A 20406-nucleotide genomic window follows, 5' to 3' on the forward strand; every position below is an offset into this window, starting at 1 on the left:
CGTGTGTTGAGGCAGCTTTGATTTAAAAGACAGAATAATTGATTGCAAAGGATTTCACAGGCTTCCAAATTATACATGAAGAGGTTTCCTTCAGGTAAGTTACCTGCTCTTTTTCAAACACATCCACTTGAACTCTTCCAACACCTTTAAACATGAAGACTTGATTTACATCCAGGTGACTTTTGTGTAGCCTTTTCTCCTTCTGAACAGGAGACTCCTGCTGGTTGTCATCTATCAACCAGAAGTTCGAGGGTACAATCCATCTCCTGCAGCAACATGTCCGATGTGTCCCATGGGCATTTAAAATGCCATCAGCGTGTGAATGTGTACTGTAGGTGTGACATGCAGTCTGAAAGTACTTTGAGTAGTCAGAAGACTAAGAAAAATATGCAGTTTTCATTTAAAGTCATTTAAAAAATGGCTTTTTCATAAAACTATTGATATGTTACTTACCTTTGTTGTCCACTCTGTGTCGTGGGGTCATATTTATTATGCCTGTGTGTTGGTTCCACTAAGAGTCATGTGTCTGCAGTGACAATCCGTTTTTCAGGTTAATAAATGTGAGGATTGGAAATCCATAGATCTATAGACAGGAATCTGCTGCAGACACAAGCAACTCATGAAGATTAAAAGTTGGACGAGCGCCTTCTATGAGTCAAACTCAAAGTCATGTAGAAAATAAATAAATAAGGAGAAAATTAATTTTAAAAATGTGTTTTTCTATAAGATTTCTCCAGTTTTCTTCATGTCCTGCATTCAAAGGCTCTTGAGGCAAATCACGCAATCAGTGGAAAAAAAACAACAACAACTGTATCCTCTTTTTTTTTGTTCCAACAATCAAACCACCAAGGTCAAATGAGTGTGCTTAAAAATCCAAGCTCAGTTTAATGACTTGATTTTTATATATATATATTTATATATTATTCCTACAAATACATAGTTTTCAGCACTTTGAAAAACGTTCACGTTCCTCAGTAAACCAAGAATGCTAGAAATATCCTACAGTGAAAGAAAAGACAAGGACAAACAATTTGACAACAAACGAAAAGAAAATCACAAAGAAAGACAAAAGGATAACTACTGAGTGAAATAAAAAAAAACACATTCTGTACAAACACTATGGCCCAATAATTTAAGAAAATAGTGTCTCTAAAACGTTCATATTGCTTTGTACCTCCACTGACCGGGCAAAGCCCACCCTGTGCAACACCAGGCAGTTCAGAAGGCAACCACAGAGGGTGCCAGATCCCACGTGCTGATGTCACTCCAGAAGTTCTGGGTGAAGCTGCAGCCAGTGGCATGCAGGCATAGCAGAAGAGAAACAGTCATGTTTTTTGTTGTTTCGTGTATCTTCTTCTTGTTTTGGCAGTAACAATACAAAGACAAAGGATGGTCACACTACTACAGTACTTCACTCCTTATGAAACAAAGGATGTTTTAACTGTTTCTTGTAGTTTACCAGTATTACTTTCTACAGCATTATTACTAGAACTATCACCATCACAGATACACAGGGTGCATCGTGTGTTTGTGTGTGTGGAGGCTTCGTCCAGCTGTTTTTGTCAGTATGTGTGGGTGTGTGTGTTTGTGTCTGTGTGTTACACTATGCTTGTTTAGTGCTCAGAGCTTGTCTTTTCAAAGGAGAAACTGGGAAGAGTCAATAGCTTGGGGTTTGTGTTTGGCGAGCCGCCATCCTGTCCCGATCCCTCTCCAACTCCCAGGTCAAAGGAGTCCTTGGATTCACTAGAGGGTGCTCTCCTCCTCAGACAGCTGTCCCGGCTGGGTAGAGGAGGAGGCATCCCTAATCCTCCCAACCCCATCCCACCTAGTCCACCAAGGCCTGGGTAAAGGCCAGAATGAGGCTCTAGTCCTTCGGGGGGATCCACAGAGATGCAGGGTGGGCTCATCTTCTTCTTGCGACGTGGTGAGGGCAGTGAGGTCTGGGTTGGGGTCTGGCTGTGGATCTGAAGGCTGTCGGCCCGCGACACAAAGCCAGAGGAGGTGGAGGTGGTGCTGCGCTGAGGGCTGGAATCCACCGAGGGGCAGACTTCTACAGAGTGCCGTCGTGGGTCATCCAACCAGGAGTAAGGGCGGGGCTGGGGCAGGAGGGTGCTGCGGCCATGTGTGTCAACACTGTGGAATCTCTTCAGCTGCCTCAAACATGGACTCTGACTTTCTTGATGGCCTGGGTAGTCACTGTAACCCTCATTACTGCCATCGCCACTGTCCTCTGCCATGATGTCATCACTGCCAGTAAACCTAGCACAGGTAATGAGCGACACCTCCTGATCCACAGAGGCCTCCTCCTGTTGGTGCAGCCTGGCTGGTAAAGGTGGAGGAATGGAGGAGGAGGAACCAGAGTAGGAGGCGAGGCAGTGTTGGTCGTGAAGCTGAGTGTGCACACTGCTGGGGCGCGAGGGTTTAGGGGAGGCACCAGGTGTGGCTGGGACCAGGCAGAGAGCAGGCTGCTGATGATGATTGGAGCAGGGTGAAGGGGAGGTGGAGGTGGAGGAGGAGGAGGAGGTGGAGGGGGATGGAGGGAGACCTAGAGAAGCCACGTTCACAAGTCCTTCTATGCTCTCCCCTCTGTCTTCTGAACACAGGGCCTCCTGAGAATCAGTAGACACTGCGACCTGGAGGACGCAGCAGGGAGTGGTAAAATGGGGGAGGGGATTAGGAGAGAGGAGTGGGGAGATGCAGGTAAATATGTGATGATCAGGGTTTGGGGGGGTTTAGGGAAATGAAAGGGGAAACTAGTTAATTTAAGGAAATGAGGATGTGAAGCAATAGTTTGGGTCAGAGTTCATAGTATTTCTTGTATATTCCCAGAGTCCTCTCTGTTTTTCTCATTGGAGGAGGTGGATTGACTTTAATTGCAATAATCAAAAGGAACAACTAGGTCGGGATGTAATGATACACTCATGGTACAAAATTACAGCACTGTATAGTGTTCAATTCATGATTTTATCCTGATTTTCCTAATTATCTACTTTTTACAAAGACGATATTGAAGTCAATTTATGAGTAAATATAATTATTTGATTCAAAACATCTGACAATCATGTTGCAAAAGTTTTTTTTCTGAATTTTCTTCACACATAAGTAATCTGTTTTAATTGTGAGGTTGCATAGTTACTAAAAAATGTTTTTTTTTTCTTTATAAAAAGTGATACTGATAATATTTTACAAATACAGCTCTTTGAGTTAGTTAATTTAAAATTATCAGAGGTTTTTTAAAAAGAACTCAAACAGTAGAAAAAGGAGCACACCCAAATAAAACTCCTCAGGTGCACAACCACAAAAGGATCTAAAAACAAGTACAAATGTAAGCACACTTAATGTCCATTAATGTCTTTTCATCTTGGAGAGCAGCAGCGTATAGGACCAACAGCAAGCTCTTTTCTGTGACGCTTGCTGAACCATGCTCGTTGCTGGTCTGCACCTAGTTGCACTTCCCAGATTAAAAAAAACTCAAATCAAATTTATACATGTATGGCACTGATGGGGAAACGTAAAGAGATTTCAGTGACTTTGAAAGTGTCTTGTTTAGCTACTGACGTTGATCAAGAGAAGAGTAAATAGACTGCCAGTTAGAAAAAAAAAGAAGAAAAAATTTAATTGATTTAAATTGTACCTTATTTTTATCGATTTGTAGCGTAGCATCCTGAAAACGAAGTGTTATTAACTTTACTAATTGGTTCACTTTATAGTAGTCTTAAAAATTTGTCATGAAGTATCGATCAGTGTTTCTTAAACCAAAGGAAACTCACCAAAAGGTTGATATTCAGAGAAATCTTGGAAATTTTTGTTTTTTGAATGGACCGTAAAAATCACTATTATTCAAAATTGCTACAGTGAACTCTGAACCAGACAACCTGACCCTCTGACTTTTAACCATTCACACAAAACCCTGTAAAGCATCAGCTGTGTTGTTTTAAAATAAATTTGCAACCAAATTTTCATTAGTGTTTTCCCTGCTGTCATTCCTAACACTAAACCATTGAAAGTGTGGAGGCCAATAGTCAGAGGGTAAACAATATGTAACTGCTGTAGGAGAGGAAGGGTTAGTAAAAGCACAATGATTGCTGAAACTCATAAAATGTCCTTGTGAACTAATGACGTCAAACTAGAAATCAAAGTAAATTAATGTAGTTTGAATGTAAAGAAATGAAGAAAAAGCATGCATACATTATAAAGCTCGTTGAAATGTGTTTGTTGTCATGGGCTTCCCTGCTTGAGCCTGAATAATGTGACCACAGGGACACCTGGTGGTGAAAGATATCACACTAACCCTAGCCAATCACCAGCCACAGTACCACAACACAAAAGTGCATACTTTAACATCACCAAAAGGTTACCAAGTTTTTTCAAAGCAGAGTTTAAGCAGTAAACAACAATGTATTTTTAAAGCACTAGCCTAGTCAATAGAAAATCACAAGTGCTCCATTACTGTGGTACTGTGAGTACAAAATGACCAAATGCATATGGACAGCACTCGCTGTTTTGTAGCAATCCCCTGAGTTGTATCGTTTATAGTGTAGTAAGTGCACTGCATCGTGGAAAAATCTCTCTGCCAGAAACCTCTTTGTCCGGTTTTAATACATTCTATTCTGCAGTTACTGAATATTTGATGGATTTAATGTAACACCCAGCTCCTGTGGATTATATATGACAAATACCTTTGAGGTCTCATCAATGTTTCCTTTAGGCAGAGAGTTTAAGATGCTTTGTGGCTGAGGGTTAGCAGTAGACTAATTATAATGAGTGACAAAGGGACAGAAGCTAGATCTTTTTGTCTTCTGGACATTCCAATGGAGTCCAGTGTTTCTGAAAGGCCAAGTGTTTGATGAAGTTTGTCACTGTTTCAGAAACAGGAGTATCTGTGTTTGTGCAGTAGCTCAGGGTCAGGCGGCTTTTGGGTCCAACTGAGCTGAGGTCAGTGAATGACAGATACAGTAAGATGAATGATAGAGCAGATTAATTAGAAAGAGGAAGGAATACCAGGAAATGAGGGAGAAAGAAGGAAAAAGACAAGTGATACTGTTTAGAACATGCAATAAGGAAACAGATTCAGAATTAAGCCATATTTTTATGTTAGGGTCACATACCTGCTGTTTAAAGGAAACACACAAATAAAAACTACTGACATAAAACAGTTACTGTAGATCACAACAAACGAAGAATATTGCACTGATTTCAGAGTAAAGTGACAAAAATCAATACTGTGAGTTAGTCACCTGTCTATGGAGGGTCCGGCTGAGCCTGTGTGTGCGTCTGGGAGGGGGTAATCGTGGTATACTTTCCGAGTCCGAGAGGCTGTGAGGGCTGATGGGTCGGAAATAGTCTCTAGGAACTGTCAGCTGCTGGGAGGACTCTTCAGAATGTACTGACACACTGGAGCCTGAACACGACAAGCAATGGTTTAAATCTGACTTCAAAATAACATCAAAACAGGTGTGTTAATTCATGAATGTAAAAATATGGAGAAATGCCTATCCATATTTTTAAAGTGAAACACAGACTGTATAAACTTGACCTGCAATCCCTACATCAGAAATGCAAGACTTCAGTCAACCTAGCAACAGGAAGAGTCTGTTCCAGAAAACGGTATTTTAGAATGGATGTGTGTGTGACTTTCTTGGTTTTTCATGCCAGCCTCAAGTGTACACTCAAGGAACTGCAGGTTTCTGCATTTAAGCTTAATTTCATAGTACTGCTTGGTTAAACAAGTTTCAGCTAGACAAAAACAGAAGGTTCTATAATGAAACTAACCTTTTGTCAGCATTACTATTAACTAACATTGAATTTAGCTAAGGGATTCAGATTATTTTCTATTATATATAAAATACTAAAGGTTAATGATGGGTAGGAAGTGATGCATCTGTCATCTGGATCACTTACATAGCTAAGGAGCTAACAAATAGCAATATGACATCATAGCAAAAATGGCCACCATTGCTAATGGAGAAATAAAATCAAAACGAAGGAAACTTGAAAATTACCTCCGTTGGCCCTATTATTACCCAGTATGTGCTGGGGCCCCAATGTCTGTGCTACAAGCTGTGCTGGAGCCAGAGCTGACTGCGGGGGGAAAAACATGTAGCTGTCGTTGGGCAGGGAGTGTGTGCGACCCACTGTTGGCTTCTTGACACTCAGCAGGTTGCCTTCCAGTGACTCCCCAGGATCAAGCTCCTCTGACTGGGGAGAAATAAAAGAGAGTCAGGGTTCATTTGGAGAGGGGAGGTTTACGGTTCATTTGCAACGAAAACACTCACACTCAAACACAGCCACAGCTTGTTCTAAGGTATGTTGTACAATGTGAACAAAGAGGCAGGGGTCATCAGCATACACGGAGGACAGACAGGATCTTTAAACATTGGAGTAGACTGGCACGGAGCTGCCACAGATCACAGACAAGGGACCATGCTAGGTTGGAATTTCCAAGCCGTTTATTTTTTTTAGGAGTGAGACATTCTGCATCTTAAAATGTGTTCTCCCTTGCAGTAATGGAACTTCACATAAGTATGTCCTGTGATTGTGTGGCAGCTGGGGCAGCGTCCACCAGCCTCACCAATTACAAAACCATTCATCACAGAACACCTGGAGCTTCAACCAGGTTTCAAACACGACAACTAAGAGAGGATTTCAAACCACTACATTACCAGAGGACAGAAAACAATTGAACACAGAACAAGTCTGGTTGGGAAAGACAGTGAAAAAAGACTTGGACGAACATGTAAAGCACAGAGGAAAATACATACAACAGAGCAAAAGAAGAAGGAAAGGGACAGAAAGAGAAAGAGCTGAAGAATACAAGAGTATAATAAATAGTAAGAGACAGGAGAAAATAATAACAGAGAGGAGAAGAGACAACAGAGTGAAAACTGCAAACTGGCAGGAGGCGCACTACTCTACTGGACTGGACTGGACTGGACTGGAGAGTAAACACACATTAGGCTGGAAAGGTGGAATGAGAAAGTTGGAGGGCACATAATTAGATTCACCAGGGTCTTTCAGTGCCTCTTGCACTCCTCTCCCTCTATTGTCTCTTTCCTTTTCTTTAAAATTCTCCCAGCACAATCCAGTTAACAGTGATTTCATGTCATGTGTTGGCTGGGATCTCTGTTCCTGAGATCAATAATATAAATTAACAATAGCTAGTTTGTATCACAAGCCTGATGGTGCAGCAACGGCCAAGGTTATTGTGACCCTCTGTGGGGGAGACGTGATATCTCATGGATGTAATGTGATCCTTAATGAGCAAATGTGGTTGTTAATTATACACGGACAACCAGACGACATTCAATTCATTTTCAATTTAGACAGAGATGTCCTTTACCTCAATAACACAGTCATGATCTATAGGTATGGATTAATTCAGATGAGCCTACTTATAAAAGCTAATGCATGACAATGTGAGGGACTAATGGAAGAGGTGGTAAATAAGAGAGCTATAAGTCTCGTCCAAGCAGGTCTATGAAAGTCCAAACAATTAGAGGTTGTCAATGTGGTTATACCATGACCTCTTAATGCTAATGTCTGCCAAGGGGCATAAATAACTTGCAACTTTAGCCTTGACAATTGGTGGAGAACCATAATATAAATTTTTTAACTCATTCCTGTCAGTCAAATCTGGATTTGTGGGTACCTATTCTTATTTGGGTCTTTTATGTGAGCAGCTGTGGCTCAGTTGGTAGAGTCGGTTGTCTCTGCACCAGAAGGATGAGGGTCGGATCCCCAGCTCCTGCAGCTACATGTTCGATGTGTCCTTGGGTGAGACACTTAATACCTGAATTGCTCCTGCTCCTTCAACAGCAGTGTATGCATGTGTATGGGTGGGATTGACACATCCGTTTAGTCACTTAAGTTATGTTCGTTCATTTGTTTCTATTCATTCTTTGCCTCTTCCTGTTTTATTTTGTACTTACCCTTGTCTCTGTCTTCCAGATCCTGCTCCTCATGTTCCTGACTTGTGTGTCCGCCCTAATTACCCTCACCTGTGTCTCGTCATTCCCTGATTGTCTGTCCATATATCCCTGTGTTTCATTCCTCATGTTGCCAGTTTGTAGTGTGTTCTCGTGACCCTAGTTCTAGCGTTTATTTTCCCTGTGAGTTTCTCTGGTATTTTTGACCCTCTGCCTGCCTCTCGTTCGGTTTTCTGCCTGCCCCTTTTTGATTTGTTTGCTTGTTAGGACTGATTTTCTGTGTACCGACCTGGACCGTATTAAAACTACCCTTTTTGAAATCTTGTCGTTTTGAGTCTGCATTTTTGAGTCCCTGTGGTTCCTGGCCTTGACAGGGATAAGTTACTTCTGATGGGCGCTTTACATCAGTTGGTGAATGGGTTTGAATAGGTAGGTGTGATCTGCAGGGTAAAAGCACTTTGAGTAATCAGAAGGCATGAAAAGCCCGACAGAAGCTCAAGTCTATTTACTATTACCATTTGTTAGAAAGATGAGACAAAGAGTTTTTTTTTATTTTTTTTTTTAAAGATTTTGTTTTTGGCCTTTTTGCCTTTAATGATAGAGGGAGGACAGTGGATAGGGTCGGAAATCAGGGAGAGAGAGTGGGGAGAGACATGCGGGAAATGGGCCACAGGCCAGACGCGAACCCGGGCCGCCCGCGCGTGAGGGCTGAGCCTCAATACATGGGGTCGCGCGCACTGCCGCTGCGCCACCGGCGACCCCAAGACAAAGAGTTTTTAAAGGTCAAGTGATTGAACTTAGTCAGCTAAGCTTTATTAATGGACTCAAAAGTTGTTGACAGAACCTTTCTTTCGTAATATTACGATATTATAGAAAACTGTTGAAGCTAACTGGTAAATGGACCTGAGCTCATACAACGCTTTTGTAGTCTTCTGACAACTGAAAGCGCTTTTAAACTGCATGTTATACCCTTTCACACATTGATGGCAGAGGTTTCTATGTAGTATCATTCATCAGAAGTAAATCAGCAACTAAGCAGCAGGAGCAATGCAGGGTTAAGTGCCTTGCCCAAGGACACGTCAGACATGTTGCTCAGCTGGGAAGACGGCGACTCTACCAACTGAGCCACAGCCGTCCCCTTAAGCTAAATGATACAGTTCACTTTTTTGAGAGTCACAGATCTGATTGGAGCCCATTCCACCCACTCAGAGGACTATAGCCTCCAAAGGTCAGGTGTGCACACAAATAACTAGGCTAGCAATGCCCGCCATTTATTCATACTTATGTGTGATCTTTATAAAATAAAATAAAAAAATGTATTGAGCCATTGACCAACAATTGACCAATCTGGTGTAAAGTCAATGGGACAGTATTTTATAAGGACTTCTAATAACTAGTAAGGACTTTTTTCAGTTTAAATTTGCCTTTGCTAGTTCAACTGGCCAAAAATGTACTTGTGACAGTTGAACAAAGGTAAAAAGAGATGAAGCGATTTGACTTAGGTAGAACTGAAGTCTGGGAGTAGTTTTCTGTGAATTCATAGGAGCAATGCCATATGTCGTCATGGGATCCTTTTGTAATGTAAACATACTGCATCTGATTTAATTCTTTTTAATTGTGCTGGGAGTCAAACTTCAAATGAGACGTTTAACTAAGTCAGCACCCCACTGGTTCACCCTGAGTTTGTTTCAATTATGTTCATGAGAGTAGTGGAAGGACAAGAGGCTTTGGAAGTGCCCTGGGAAAGGACAAACTGCAAGATACTGCAGAGGGCAAGAGGAGAAAGACAGGTGGAGAAAGAGAAAGTTGAATTGTCAGTACATTGCATTCCAAACTGGTTAGAAAGAAGGGGTTAAAATCATCGGGGGCCGAGTCGTCTGTCAGAGCTAGGGACCACGATTTCTCAGAGGCCAGAGACAGAGCTTCCATCTCCGCTAGAGGGATCTAGGCAGGAAGAGACAATGGCTTGTGAGCAGAGAAACACACGCACACTCTGTGTAACACAAAAATAAGGACACTACACACTGATAAGACCTGTAGTTTACAAGAACTAAATGTTTGAAACAACATATAAAAACTTGAAGAATGTAGTTGAGAAAAACAACAGTAAAAAAAGACAAAATGTATGGACTGGAAACCACATGCAAACTTTTTCGCTACACTTTTTTCGCTACAGTAAAGAAGGGTTATCAACGTTGATATAACATCATGTAAAAACATAGAACCCAAGGGCAGATCCAGACTTTTTGAACTGAGATGGCCCAACATGAGCACTAACACAGTAATGTAATGGAGTGGAGAAATAATCACTTCACTCAGAGAACCAAGGTTACAATGTACATTTGTTGTCCTTCCCCTGAGAGGGAGAATAACAAATCATAGTTTAGGACTTTGCATGTATGTTTTTTGTTGTTGCAGGTAACCCATGGACAGCGCCTTGATTTACCCCTGACACACAAATATATAAGAACGTACAGCCTAATGATTTTGAACAGTTAATAAATTGTTTGATTTAACATTTTTTAAAAATGCAAACACGCTGCTCTTGCTGATTGACTTTTACTGTGTTTTGAACAAGTCTGTCTGTTTTTCAAAGATAATACTTTTTTTTCCATTCTGTACATAGAACAGCTTTGATTTGGTATATTATGGACTGCTCTCTGAAAGGCAAATGGGCCATCTAAACAGAGAAGGAATAGAAAACATTCTTATATTCTACTTCAAAGTCAGCGTAGAGAGAGAGGTTTCTAAAAGCGTCTACAATGACGGCTCAATCCCATGCACAGCTCGTAGAGGATGGGCTGATGTAATTGGCTAAAATTTTCCATCAGTTGAGGATAGTCACCCGAATGAATAATTCAGTGACTCTACGGTTTATTGATTGAGCCATTACCGCAGAATTCTGTGTAAGAAGCTGAACTAATAGCTTTAGGAACGCCTTTGGTGGGTTACCACGGTGCTGCAATAGTTTTGTATATACACACAAACATGCCACATTTATCAACAGAGGCTGTAACACACACAACGTCATAGTGTCAAAGAGAGTGAACTTTTATCTATGTCACTGGTTGTTGAAAAAGGTACGAAAGCAGACAGGCATGGATGAATATAAGGGAGTGGAGATGTGAGCAAGGGAGTTCGATCATAGCTGAGGCAGGTTATGACGCACTGCTGTGTGTTGGGTTATCGGTCTGGGAAGAAAGGGAAAGGCTTTCATTGTGGAGGAATGGAAGTGGCTGTAGGGCTGCATGATGTAAAAAAGACATCAGAGGGATGTCTTTTTTTTTTAAACATTTTCCACGACTAACTGTATACTCTAAAAAAAGATCAATCCTTAAATAAAAAAAGTCTGGTACTGAGTCTTATAATTTTATTGAAATTAATATTGGTGGTGTATTTTACCGAAACAGTTGAGATCACGTCCTTTGTTTCAAAAGTTAGCCAAGCATTTTTCAATATCTGAGGATAAATCATCATGACAAAAAGAGTCTGGTCTTCCTTATTATAATATTGGTTTGTTGCATTAATGGCCCCTAACTTTTTGTTTGACTCATCAGGAAAAGCTAAATATGGAGATTAGTTCAAATGTTTTTATTTTGAATTATTTTGAAAGAGATTTTGATTGAGTTCATCTCCCATCTCTATCTAGAGCCTGTGTCCATTTACGCTGTTCAAGCAGCACTCGTCTTCTAATTCAAAGCAATGGTGTCCATATGGTGAAGTGTCTTCATTGCTTAAAATCGCCACATTTTGCATCCTGTTGTGTATTGTATTTACACTATAATAGTTCGACTTTGGAACACATTTGTACTCCCCAAGACAGTTTACCTTTCCCTGAAAGTAGTTGTAGGTACAATATATTTGCATTTGGCACGCTATTAAATGGCATTAGAACAAGAACCAGAAACTAAATATTGACTAAGTTGCATTAGAACTGGGGGCATAAATCTCAAAATGGATATTTCAAAACCTGCGCCAAAATTTGTCTTTGAAATCACTGATAAACTGGGATTTAATATAATAACAGTGAAGATAACCTGACAGTCTTAGACACTTAAAAGCACTTAAAACAAGGATTATATGTTCTTTGCTTCTACAAACTTTTTTTGATTGTGTTTTTAATGGTAAAAAACTGACACGTGTGAACTGTAATTTTCTTCTAGTGCAGCCCCACATGTTTGGACAGATAAAAGGCCCAATAAATGTATGAAATAAGAATAAGGATAATGGAGGAGGTGAGTCATCATTCTGGTGATTATTGACCTTCTTGTCGGTGCTGTGCTTGCTTGGCATGGGGGGCAGTGCGTAGAAGTGGCAGATTGAGCCGGACAGGTTGTCCATCAAACTCAACTCTCCCTCCATTGAACCCTGGATGACCAGGGAAATCGAGTCAAACAGCGCCCTCCGTTGGACAAACTTATGTAAAAAGGAGAGAGAAGAAAGAGAGGGCAACAGAAGTTTCAAAATAAAACAAGGACCATGGGGAAGGACATAGGTCGAAACAGACACATATATAAACATTGGAAGAAGATTTTAAAGAGGAGGACAATCAATGAAGAAGAAACACATACATCTAAACAAAATAAATATGACAGCAGGAGATCTGATTCATCTAACTTATTCAGTGTTTGAATTTGTGTGTTACCCAATTACTTGTTAAGACTTTTAAGATGCACAAAGTCATGAATTATAAAGCATATGCAAATCTGGCTCTTTTGTAATACCATTTAATTCCACACGAGTGCAATGCAACACTACAGTGGAGCCGGTCTCCCACGGGTGGGAGGGGAGGCAGCCGCTTAAAGAAAATGTTTGGAAGAGAAGTGGAGGAGGACGGATAACATCTTAGACAGCGATAGCGAGACCTCTATTTCCTATCCCCAAAAAGTTCCCTGCCGTCTGGAAATAGCTGAAGAAGTGAACAACAAGGCCCTGTGGTCCAGCTTTCCCATGGCACTGTGACCTCTCTATGACTGGCATGTCCTCAACAGGGAACAGTTACACACACAAACACACACAAAACACACACAGCCATGCGCGCACACAAACCGTAAACATTCCTGATGTGGGTCAGTGTTTGTTGCACAGAGTCAGTCTGTGTAACGTGTACATTGTCACACATTACAGACTTGACAGAAATCAAAATAAAGTCTCTTTTAAAAAGTGTGTAGATGTGAGAAGAATATATTGGGGGGGGGGGGGGGGCTGTGTAGATTGCATCAGATTCATTTATGAGCTTCTTTTCAATACATTTACTGTAAATATGTGTTCACGTGGCTGTAGGAGACATTTCTCTGATGAATTCTCATCATTTAGCAAAAGGAGCAGCTTTCCCAGCATCCCCTCCACCTGCCAGAAAATTAACTTATGGTTTGGACTGAAGTCAGAACTAATGACCGGAGAGTTAGGGGTCACCGGGCCAGCTGCACAGCCTGGCCCCCCCAGTGGGAAGTGACCTCAGAGCATCTGTCATGGCACACAGGATGCTGTGTAGACTGCAGAGAAGTCCCAATACAATAATGCAGCAGATATACAATAGAAAAATATTGTACATTTTATCTGAAAATGAGCCATGTTATATTGCGAGCAAGGCCACTGTGCTTTCACTATGCTTTTAGAATTTTAACCAATAATCAGCATAAAGTATGTGAATGGTTTTAGCTTACCCAAATATAATGCCTAAGTAACTAAAACAAAGATTCCTTACCTCTAGTGGAAGCTCCAGGCAAGGAGGGGTATCTGCTGTAATGTTTACTGGGTCTCTGGGTATATTAACCGTGGGTGAGTCCATAGGACCATCCCTGTCCTGCTCCCTGTCCCCTCCTCCTGTGGACCTCCAGGGGGAACCCCCAGAACTGGACCTGTCCATGCCGATTGCCAGAGGGTTAAGCTGAGGTGACCTCATCATCATGTCTCCCCCGTCCATCGCGAGTCTGTTCTCCAGCTCCAGCTCTGCCTCGAGCTCGGCCTCTTCCTTGGCTTCCTTGTTGCTCTCTTCCAGGTGCTTCATCAGGACGGCAATGACAACGTTCACCAGGACAAATTGAGCGGTCAAAACGAAGGAGACAAAGTAGAGGGGAGAGACCACGGTGTTGTAGCAGGTACTGGATTCATTTGCACAGTCTCTCAACGTGTCCTGGAGAAAAGCAGGGAACAAAGACAAGCGCAACATTCATTTGATTATCTGCCACATTGACAGACATTCAGCCATAAAGCTCACTAAAATAGATAGCTATTCCAGTAATTGATATACATACACATAAACCCTTGATTTTCTTTTTGAGGTCCTTAATGCCACTGTATTTGTGAGTCGATGCACAGTTTATGTATATGTGACTGCAGTGTTAGTTTCACCTTCATTATGCCATTCCAGTTGTCTCCAGTGGAAACCCTGAAGAGCAGCAGAAATGCCATCCCAAAGTTTTTGAATGTAGCATAGCGCCCCAAACCTTCACATGGGTGAAGCTCATCACAAACTGGGGAGACAAGGAGAAGTGAGGGATGGGGGGGGGACGGTGTTGGGAGACAGGAAACGAAACAGAGACTTCAACATAATGGAGATACATTTGTGTCTTTTCAGGTCTCAAAACACAAGGTTTTGAAGTGAAATGATAATAAGCTCTTACAGTATTGTATTACTCTGACAGCTACAAGCTTCAATTAGAGAAAAGATTTTAGGAAGCAATTAACATCAGATAGATTAGAACTCACACAGGGGTGAAGTAACTACATGGTGCATGCCTTTGCAAGGCTTGACTGATGTATGTGTGTAGGTGTGTGTGTGTTTGTGTGTGTGAAGCTTTGTGCGTGCTTGTCTGCTGTGCCTATATGCACGGTGCATATGTCCTTACTCAAGTCACCAAACAGCTCCACTCCCAGTGCTGCGAAGATAAAGAACAGAAGCATGAAGAGCAGACCCAGATTCCCCACCTGCAGAGAGACAACAGGAAGATATAAAGATTAGTCAGAGGTTAAAACAATCAGAGGCAAAATAAGTACCAGTAACAAGGGACTACAATAAGAACATTCATGTGAGAAAGAAAACAGCGAAGCAAAGAATCAGCGAGCAGAATATGAAGGCTGGAAATTGACTGTTGACCAAAAGCCAATTTAATAATTGCTCAAGTTAAGGATCTCTGAAGTTTTGAGAATGTGAATCTAATGGGATCCAACTTGAGAGTAAGAAACATAATCAAAGCTTATTTATTTTACAGTTTGTTTTTAAAGTTAATAAAGAGAATGTCAGCGCCGATAGCCTAGCGGTCTTGGGTTCAAATCTTAACACAGGTCTTTGTTGCATATCCTTCCTCAACGCTTGTTTGAAAAGATAACATTTGGCAATCATTGGTTAGTCTGAGTGAGTTCCATTGCATAACAAAAACAGTGTGGCGCCTCTATTTGCAGGTCATCTATAATCACAGTGTTGTCAACAGCAAATGGAGCATTTTTAACCGACTCATTCCCAGTGGTAGTGGTAATAAAGCTACAAGTTGTTGACACGTCAGTCAGACACAATTGTGATGTCAGCCAACAAAATTGACAGATTGCTTAAGGATGCATGACTACTTTTTCTGCCTGTCAATCACCACAGACTTTGTGTGTCTTCCTTGACTGCCGTGATTGATTATAGCAAAAGAGTAAAAGTAGCTAACTCTGAATGCAGCTGATCCTGAACACGATTGAAAATTTAATGAGCTTTGCAGTGGCAGCAGCTCAGTAGGGATTTGTGAACAGGAGAGTTGCCGGTTCAAATTCAGTAAGATGAATGTTCTTCTGGTGGCTACAGAGGTGCCAGATCACTTCCCCTTGGGCAAGGCACCAAACCCCCAACAGCTCTGGTGCGCTTCTGGTGTCGCAGCCTCACTCTGATAGCACTTTGCTGCATGTGTGTTTTTTTGTTTGTTTTTTTATTACAACAAAGTTATTTCAATCTACAAACTCCACCACTCTATAACCAACCCACCATTGTTCAGAACAGAACCTCAGGCTACATTTCTTTTTCAGTCCCTGTGGGGTACTGTCTATGCAAATTAGGATATCTAAAACTAAACAAAAAAAAAACCCTCATGGGAAACAAAAGCAAACTGAGACAAGGGAATATGTTCCAAAGAAGAGATTCATATGGGATTTAACTTCAGGGGCAGCTTCAGGGGGATATGTTAAGTAATGAAATATCCTCGCAGAGAAATGCAAAATGTAGAAGAGGAAGAAATGTCAGTGGCTTTAGTGGATGTTATTCTGTGCAGGTTTGACGATTACCTGGGGCAGGGCTTGCATAACGGTGTCTAGCAAAGCTCTCATCCCGACAGCCATCTTCAAGAGCTTCAGTACTGTGAAGACACACACACACACACACACACACAGACGACATGATCGTTCAGTGTTTTCCAGAGAGTTCTGCCACCACGCCTTTTCGTGACATTGAAATTCATCAACATGTTCCTCACTGACAGACTAGTCTTCTTTTAAAGTTGTGAGAAAATGTCCTTTTACTGAACAAGGTTAAGCCTTCAAACAGCCTGATTGAGGTCATGTCTTCCTGAATTGGGTCGCTGTTTGATGAGGGGAGATGTTGGCATAAAGCTAACCACAGAGTAACACCAAGTTTAACAGAAAATGAATGAAAATAAATGGAGTCATAGAGGTGTATAAAAGACTGATAATTTTTGTTTGAGATTAATTTGCCTTCATTGGCGGTGAAGAAAAAGTTACAAAAAGTAGCAGCATGTTCAACCAGACAGTATTGTTTTTTACATTTTTGTTTTATCTATTGGTACAAACCATACAAATGTGTTTATCTGCATCATGGGTGATGACGCAGTAGGTAATGGATTTTTTAATATATATACCCTTTATTTCGGTCTGCTAAGCTAAACCTTAAATATGGGTATAGAATTAAAAGTAGATGAAATATTAAATCTTTGTAGTTTTACATATCCATAGATATGTTCTTCTCTGAAGCAAGAAAAAAAAACTGCACCGGTACTAGAGGCGTCCTGAGTGGCCGCCCACACTGCTGCATTCGGAGATCCAAACAATCAACCCTTTTGAAAATTGCCTCTCTAACTCACTGCAAGGCGACCTCGTGCTCTCCTGGGTGTAATAAGGCCCAATCCTAATTTCACCCACTCTGTTTTAACCCTAGCTTTGGAGTGCCATTGACTGGGATGCTGCCCTTTAGAAGAAAGCAAGAAAGGGTATGGGTTGAAATGGTTCCCTAGAAAAAGGAACATAACAAGTTACGTCACATTTTTGTAGTGTCTTGCAGGCATTATGGAATGAACTGTACCGTCAATTAGATAACTGATGAATGTATCCAAGTTTAATCACTGCAGACCATAAAGTTACACTATAGCAGCTTTTATTAACTTCCACCTCCTTACGTATCGGGATCTGATGAGACATCCGGTGTTTCCTTAACAACGATAATCATGTTGTGTTGGTCATTGCGGCTCTGTCACAACGGCTGCCACAAAAGACACAGCTATACTATTTACAAAAATGTTCTACTATTTTTCTGGCTTTGATAACTGTTTAACCTAATATATGTCGTTAACTTTGATTTCATTGAAATATTTTAGGGTGTAAATTTCAACCAAATTCTATATATTATACATTTCAGATGAGGTATCTTACCTGAAAAAAAGGAAAAAGTTAGATCTAACTAAGATGCATTTAAATGCTAAATAATTTACCTGTTTGAATACCATAGTAGCAAAAGTAGAAGTCCAAGCCACTTCATTCTGGGTGATTTCTTGTTTTTAATTGCCAAGAATTGCAGGTAAACCTCTGTAAACGGTCTTAATTGCACATAAAATAACAAAATGTTGACAATGTATTTGCGCAACTTAATGTCGACTCCTCTGCTCTGTGTTTGATCAGAGAGTAACTAAACAGTAGCGGTTAGTTAACATAACCTTTTCATCTTCATGAGACCCCAAAATGCCAACCTGGGAACTTTCACTTGAAGAGCTTTGTTAAAATTGGTTAGAATTTGACTAAAGATCTAGATCCCCCCCCCCCATTAAAATTGATGTTCATCATTAATACAGATTGTGTTATTTTGGTATGAAAAGTGTCACATTATTGAAAATGTTTACACACACTCGACAGCTCTGGGCCGTCATCTGTTTCACAGTAATGAATTTTGATTTTGATTTTGACAAAAAATTCAGTCATCAGTTAAAACAAAAGCCTCATGTATCTCTTCTTTCTCCCAGCTTTAAGGCTCTCTTCCTTCTGTTTCATCCTTCCAGCCTTCTCTTATCTTTAATTACCTGGACAGCAATCAGCCTGAAGCACACTGCAGGTTTTGCTTTCTCCTCCCACTTCTCTCCTACTGCCAAGTCCACCCCGTCTCTATAACTCAACCCTCCTGATTCCCTGCCTCCTTTGCCCTTTTTCACCATTTAATCTCTCTCCAGATACACAGGATGTACTCTGTTTCCCTCTTGCATTGACATACCTTATCTCTGGTAGTTTATCTTTTATTATCCTCATTGACCTCATCTTAACTTTTTTGCTCTAACATCAATTGTTCCCCCTTTCCAACTTCTTTCCATCTTTTCATTATCTAGTTGCCAAAAAGTAGTTATTCATCATCCCTGCCTGCTACTTTCATATCTTCTCTCTTCCCCTCCTCCTCTCGTTTTCCCCCTTCATACCTTGTCTCAGTCTCTCACTGTTTAATTCACTTACTGTCATAATGTGTCTTGGCTCCCCTCCACCCTCAGCTATCTGTCCTCACATCTCTTCTGTTTTTCTCCCAGTATTTCTCTCGCTCTCTCTCCCTGCTTGTCTCTGAGCTTTGTTTCTCAGCCGAGTGTGTTTCTCTGTGCCATCTGGTCGACTCACACCCTGCGCAAAACCTGCTGAGACCTGCCATGCAAAAATGACAAAGTGGGGAGTCCCAGAGACGCGGCTGTTTTACAAAGCGTCTTAAAAGTACAGCCCTGTGAAAGAGACCAGAGTGTGTGTCTGTGAGGGAGTGTGCTACGGAGGTTTTAGAGTGGATACAAAGTGGAGGGGATGGGCACACAAAAAGCAGGGGTACATACCACGTGCAATCCTCAACACTCTCATGATGCGGATGATGGTGGGGTTGATGGGCAGAGAAGCATTGACCTCAATCTCCTCCAGAGTGATGCCCATGATGGACAGGAGCACGATGGCCAGATCCAGCTGGTTCCACCTACACACAAAAAAACACAACTTGGGTCAAACTTGATCTTAAGCGGATGCAAACAACCCAATTTTTAATTGATTTAATTAATTTTCTTATTGATCTAAGTTAGAGTCTAGTAAGACTTTATAAGGCATACATTTGAAAATACTAGCGATACAAATCTACTATCATGTAAAATGTTAGCTTCTCCAATGTAGCCATTTAGCCACTGACTGTCATGGATACAAGTACACATACTCTACATGCAAACAGTTTGCAAACAATGGGCTGAAGACGCTTGCACATTATCGCAAAATCCAGTAGTGTTACTGAACCTTGTTCATCTCACAACTGAATTTGCTCTCTGTTATCATGTAACACTCAAAAACACACACTTTACCCACCGTCCTCTTGAACGCTGTAGTGCCGATATTTTTCTATTTCACGTTTTTTTAATATTCATACTCGTTTGCCTCAAACTCATCCAACTTTTCCCATTGTGAGATCTGTTTGAACAGCTCCAGAGGCTTTTAAAACTGACCATAAGCTAATACCACAAGATGCCTAAAGCATGAAGGGGAGTGTTACAGAATTTAAAAAAAACCCAACATAAAAAACACAAACATTTATGCCCTGGGTTGGAATACTTCATACATCTTAAAACACTACAACTTAAAAGAGTTTCACCTAACTGAGCAACAGCAGACTAGAATAGATTTCTGAAGACAACAAAACCCACACACCTGAATCCCTAGAGCTCAACAATTAGCATCACTTATCTTGTTTGTTTAATCTGTACAAACACAAAAGTTACAAAATGTTATGTGCCAAATTGTTTCTTGGCAATGTGCTGTTACTCCCTGGAGTCTGTGCTGGTCGCCTGGCAACTTCACAGTGACAAGATAGAATGTGTTAATTAGTTAGCTTTAGAGGGATTTATCATCTTCATGCAGAGCCATGATTGCTGCTTTAACCTGGTGTCTGTCAGGCTAAACTGACAAGATTATCTACTGGCAGTAGGGATGTAATGATTCACTCAACTCCTGAGACGATACGATTCACAATACTAGATTCATGATACGATTTTTTTGTGATTTTTTTTTTTTTACAAAATGAGACTGAAGAAAAATTACGAGATGACCGAAAGACTCCTTTTATTTTTTTTATGAGAACACCAATGCACCTCTTAATCTCTTTGGCTCTTACACTCGTTTGGGCGAGCAGGATTACACACCTGCTTGTTAGTATGGTTTGGCTTTACAGCTGCCATGATAGCACCTTCTTGTTACAACCAACAACCGCTCTGCAACTGCTGAC

General features: G+C 41.0%; 1 protein-coding gene across 14 annotated transcripts in view; it reads right to left on the reverse strand.

Moving 5' to 3' along the window:
• Positions 1 to 827: 827 nt before the first annotated feature.
• The window catches only part of cacna1g (calcium channel, voltage-dependent, T type, alpha 1G subunit), a 166518-nt gene continuing 146939 nt past the window's right edge, over positions 828 to 20406 (reverse strand). For 11 of the 14 annotated variants that reach the window (XM_079372658.1, XM_079372670.1, XM_079372669.1 and 8 more), the window contains 10 exons: positions 18983 to 19116; positions 16185 to 16255; positions 14777 to 14855; positions 14280 to 14401; positions 13633 to 14061; positions 12189 to 12341; positions 9747 to 9869; positions 6003 to 6198; positions 5238 to 5401; positions 828 to 2633 (listed from right to left, as the gene is read on the reverse strand). In XM_079372658.1, the coding sequence (XP_079228784.1) occupies positions 1614 to 2633; positions 5238 to 5401; positions 6003 to 6198; positions 9747 to 9869; positions 12189 to 12341; positions 13633 to 14061; positions 14280 to 14401; positions 14777 to 14855; positions 16185 to 16255; positions 18983 to 19116 (2491 nt within the window). In that variant the 3' untranslated portion in view covers positions 828 to 1613. Of the gene's footprint in view, positions 2634 to 3373; positions 4931 to 5237; positions 5402 to 6002; positions 6199 to 9746; positions 9870 to 12188; positions 12342 to 13632; positions 14062 to 14279; positions 14402 to 14776; positions 14856 to 16184; positions 16256 to 18982; positions 19117 to 20406 lie in introns of those variants that run through there. The other 3 variants (XM_079372661.1, XM_079372659.1, XM_079372660.1) reach the window with 3 other exon arrangements.

This window comes from Symphodus melops (genome assembly GCF_947650265.1).
Source record: "Symphodus melops genome assembly, chromosome: 21".
NCBI classification, from domain to species: domain Eukaryota; kingdom Metazoa; phylum Chordata; class Actinopteri; order Labriformes; family Labridae; genus Symphodus; species Symphodus melops.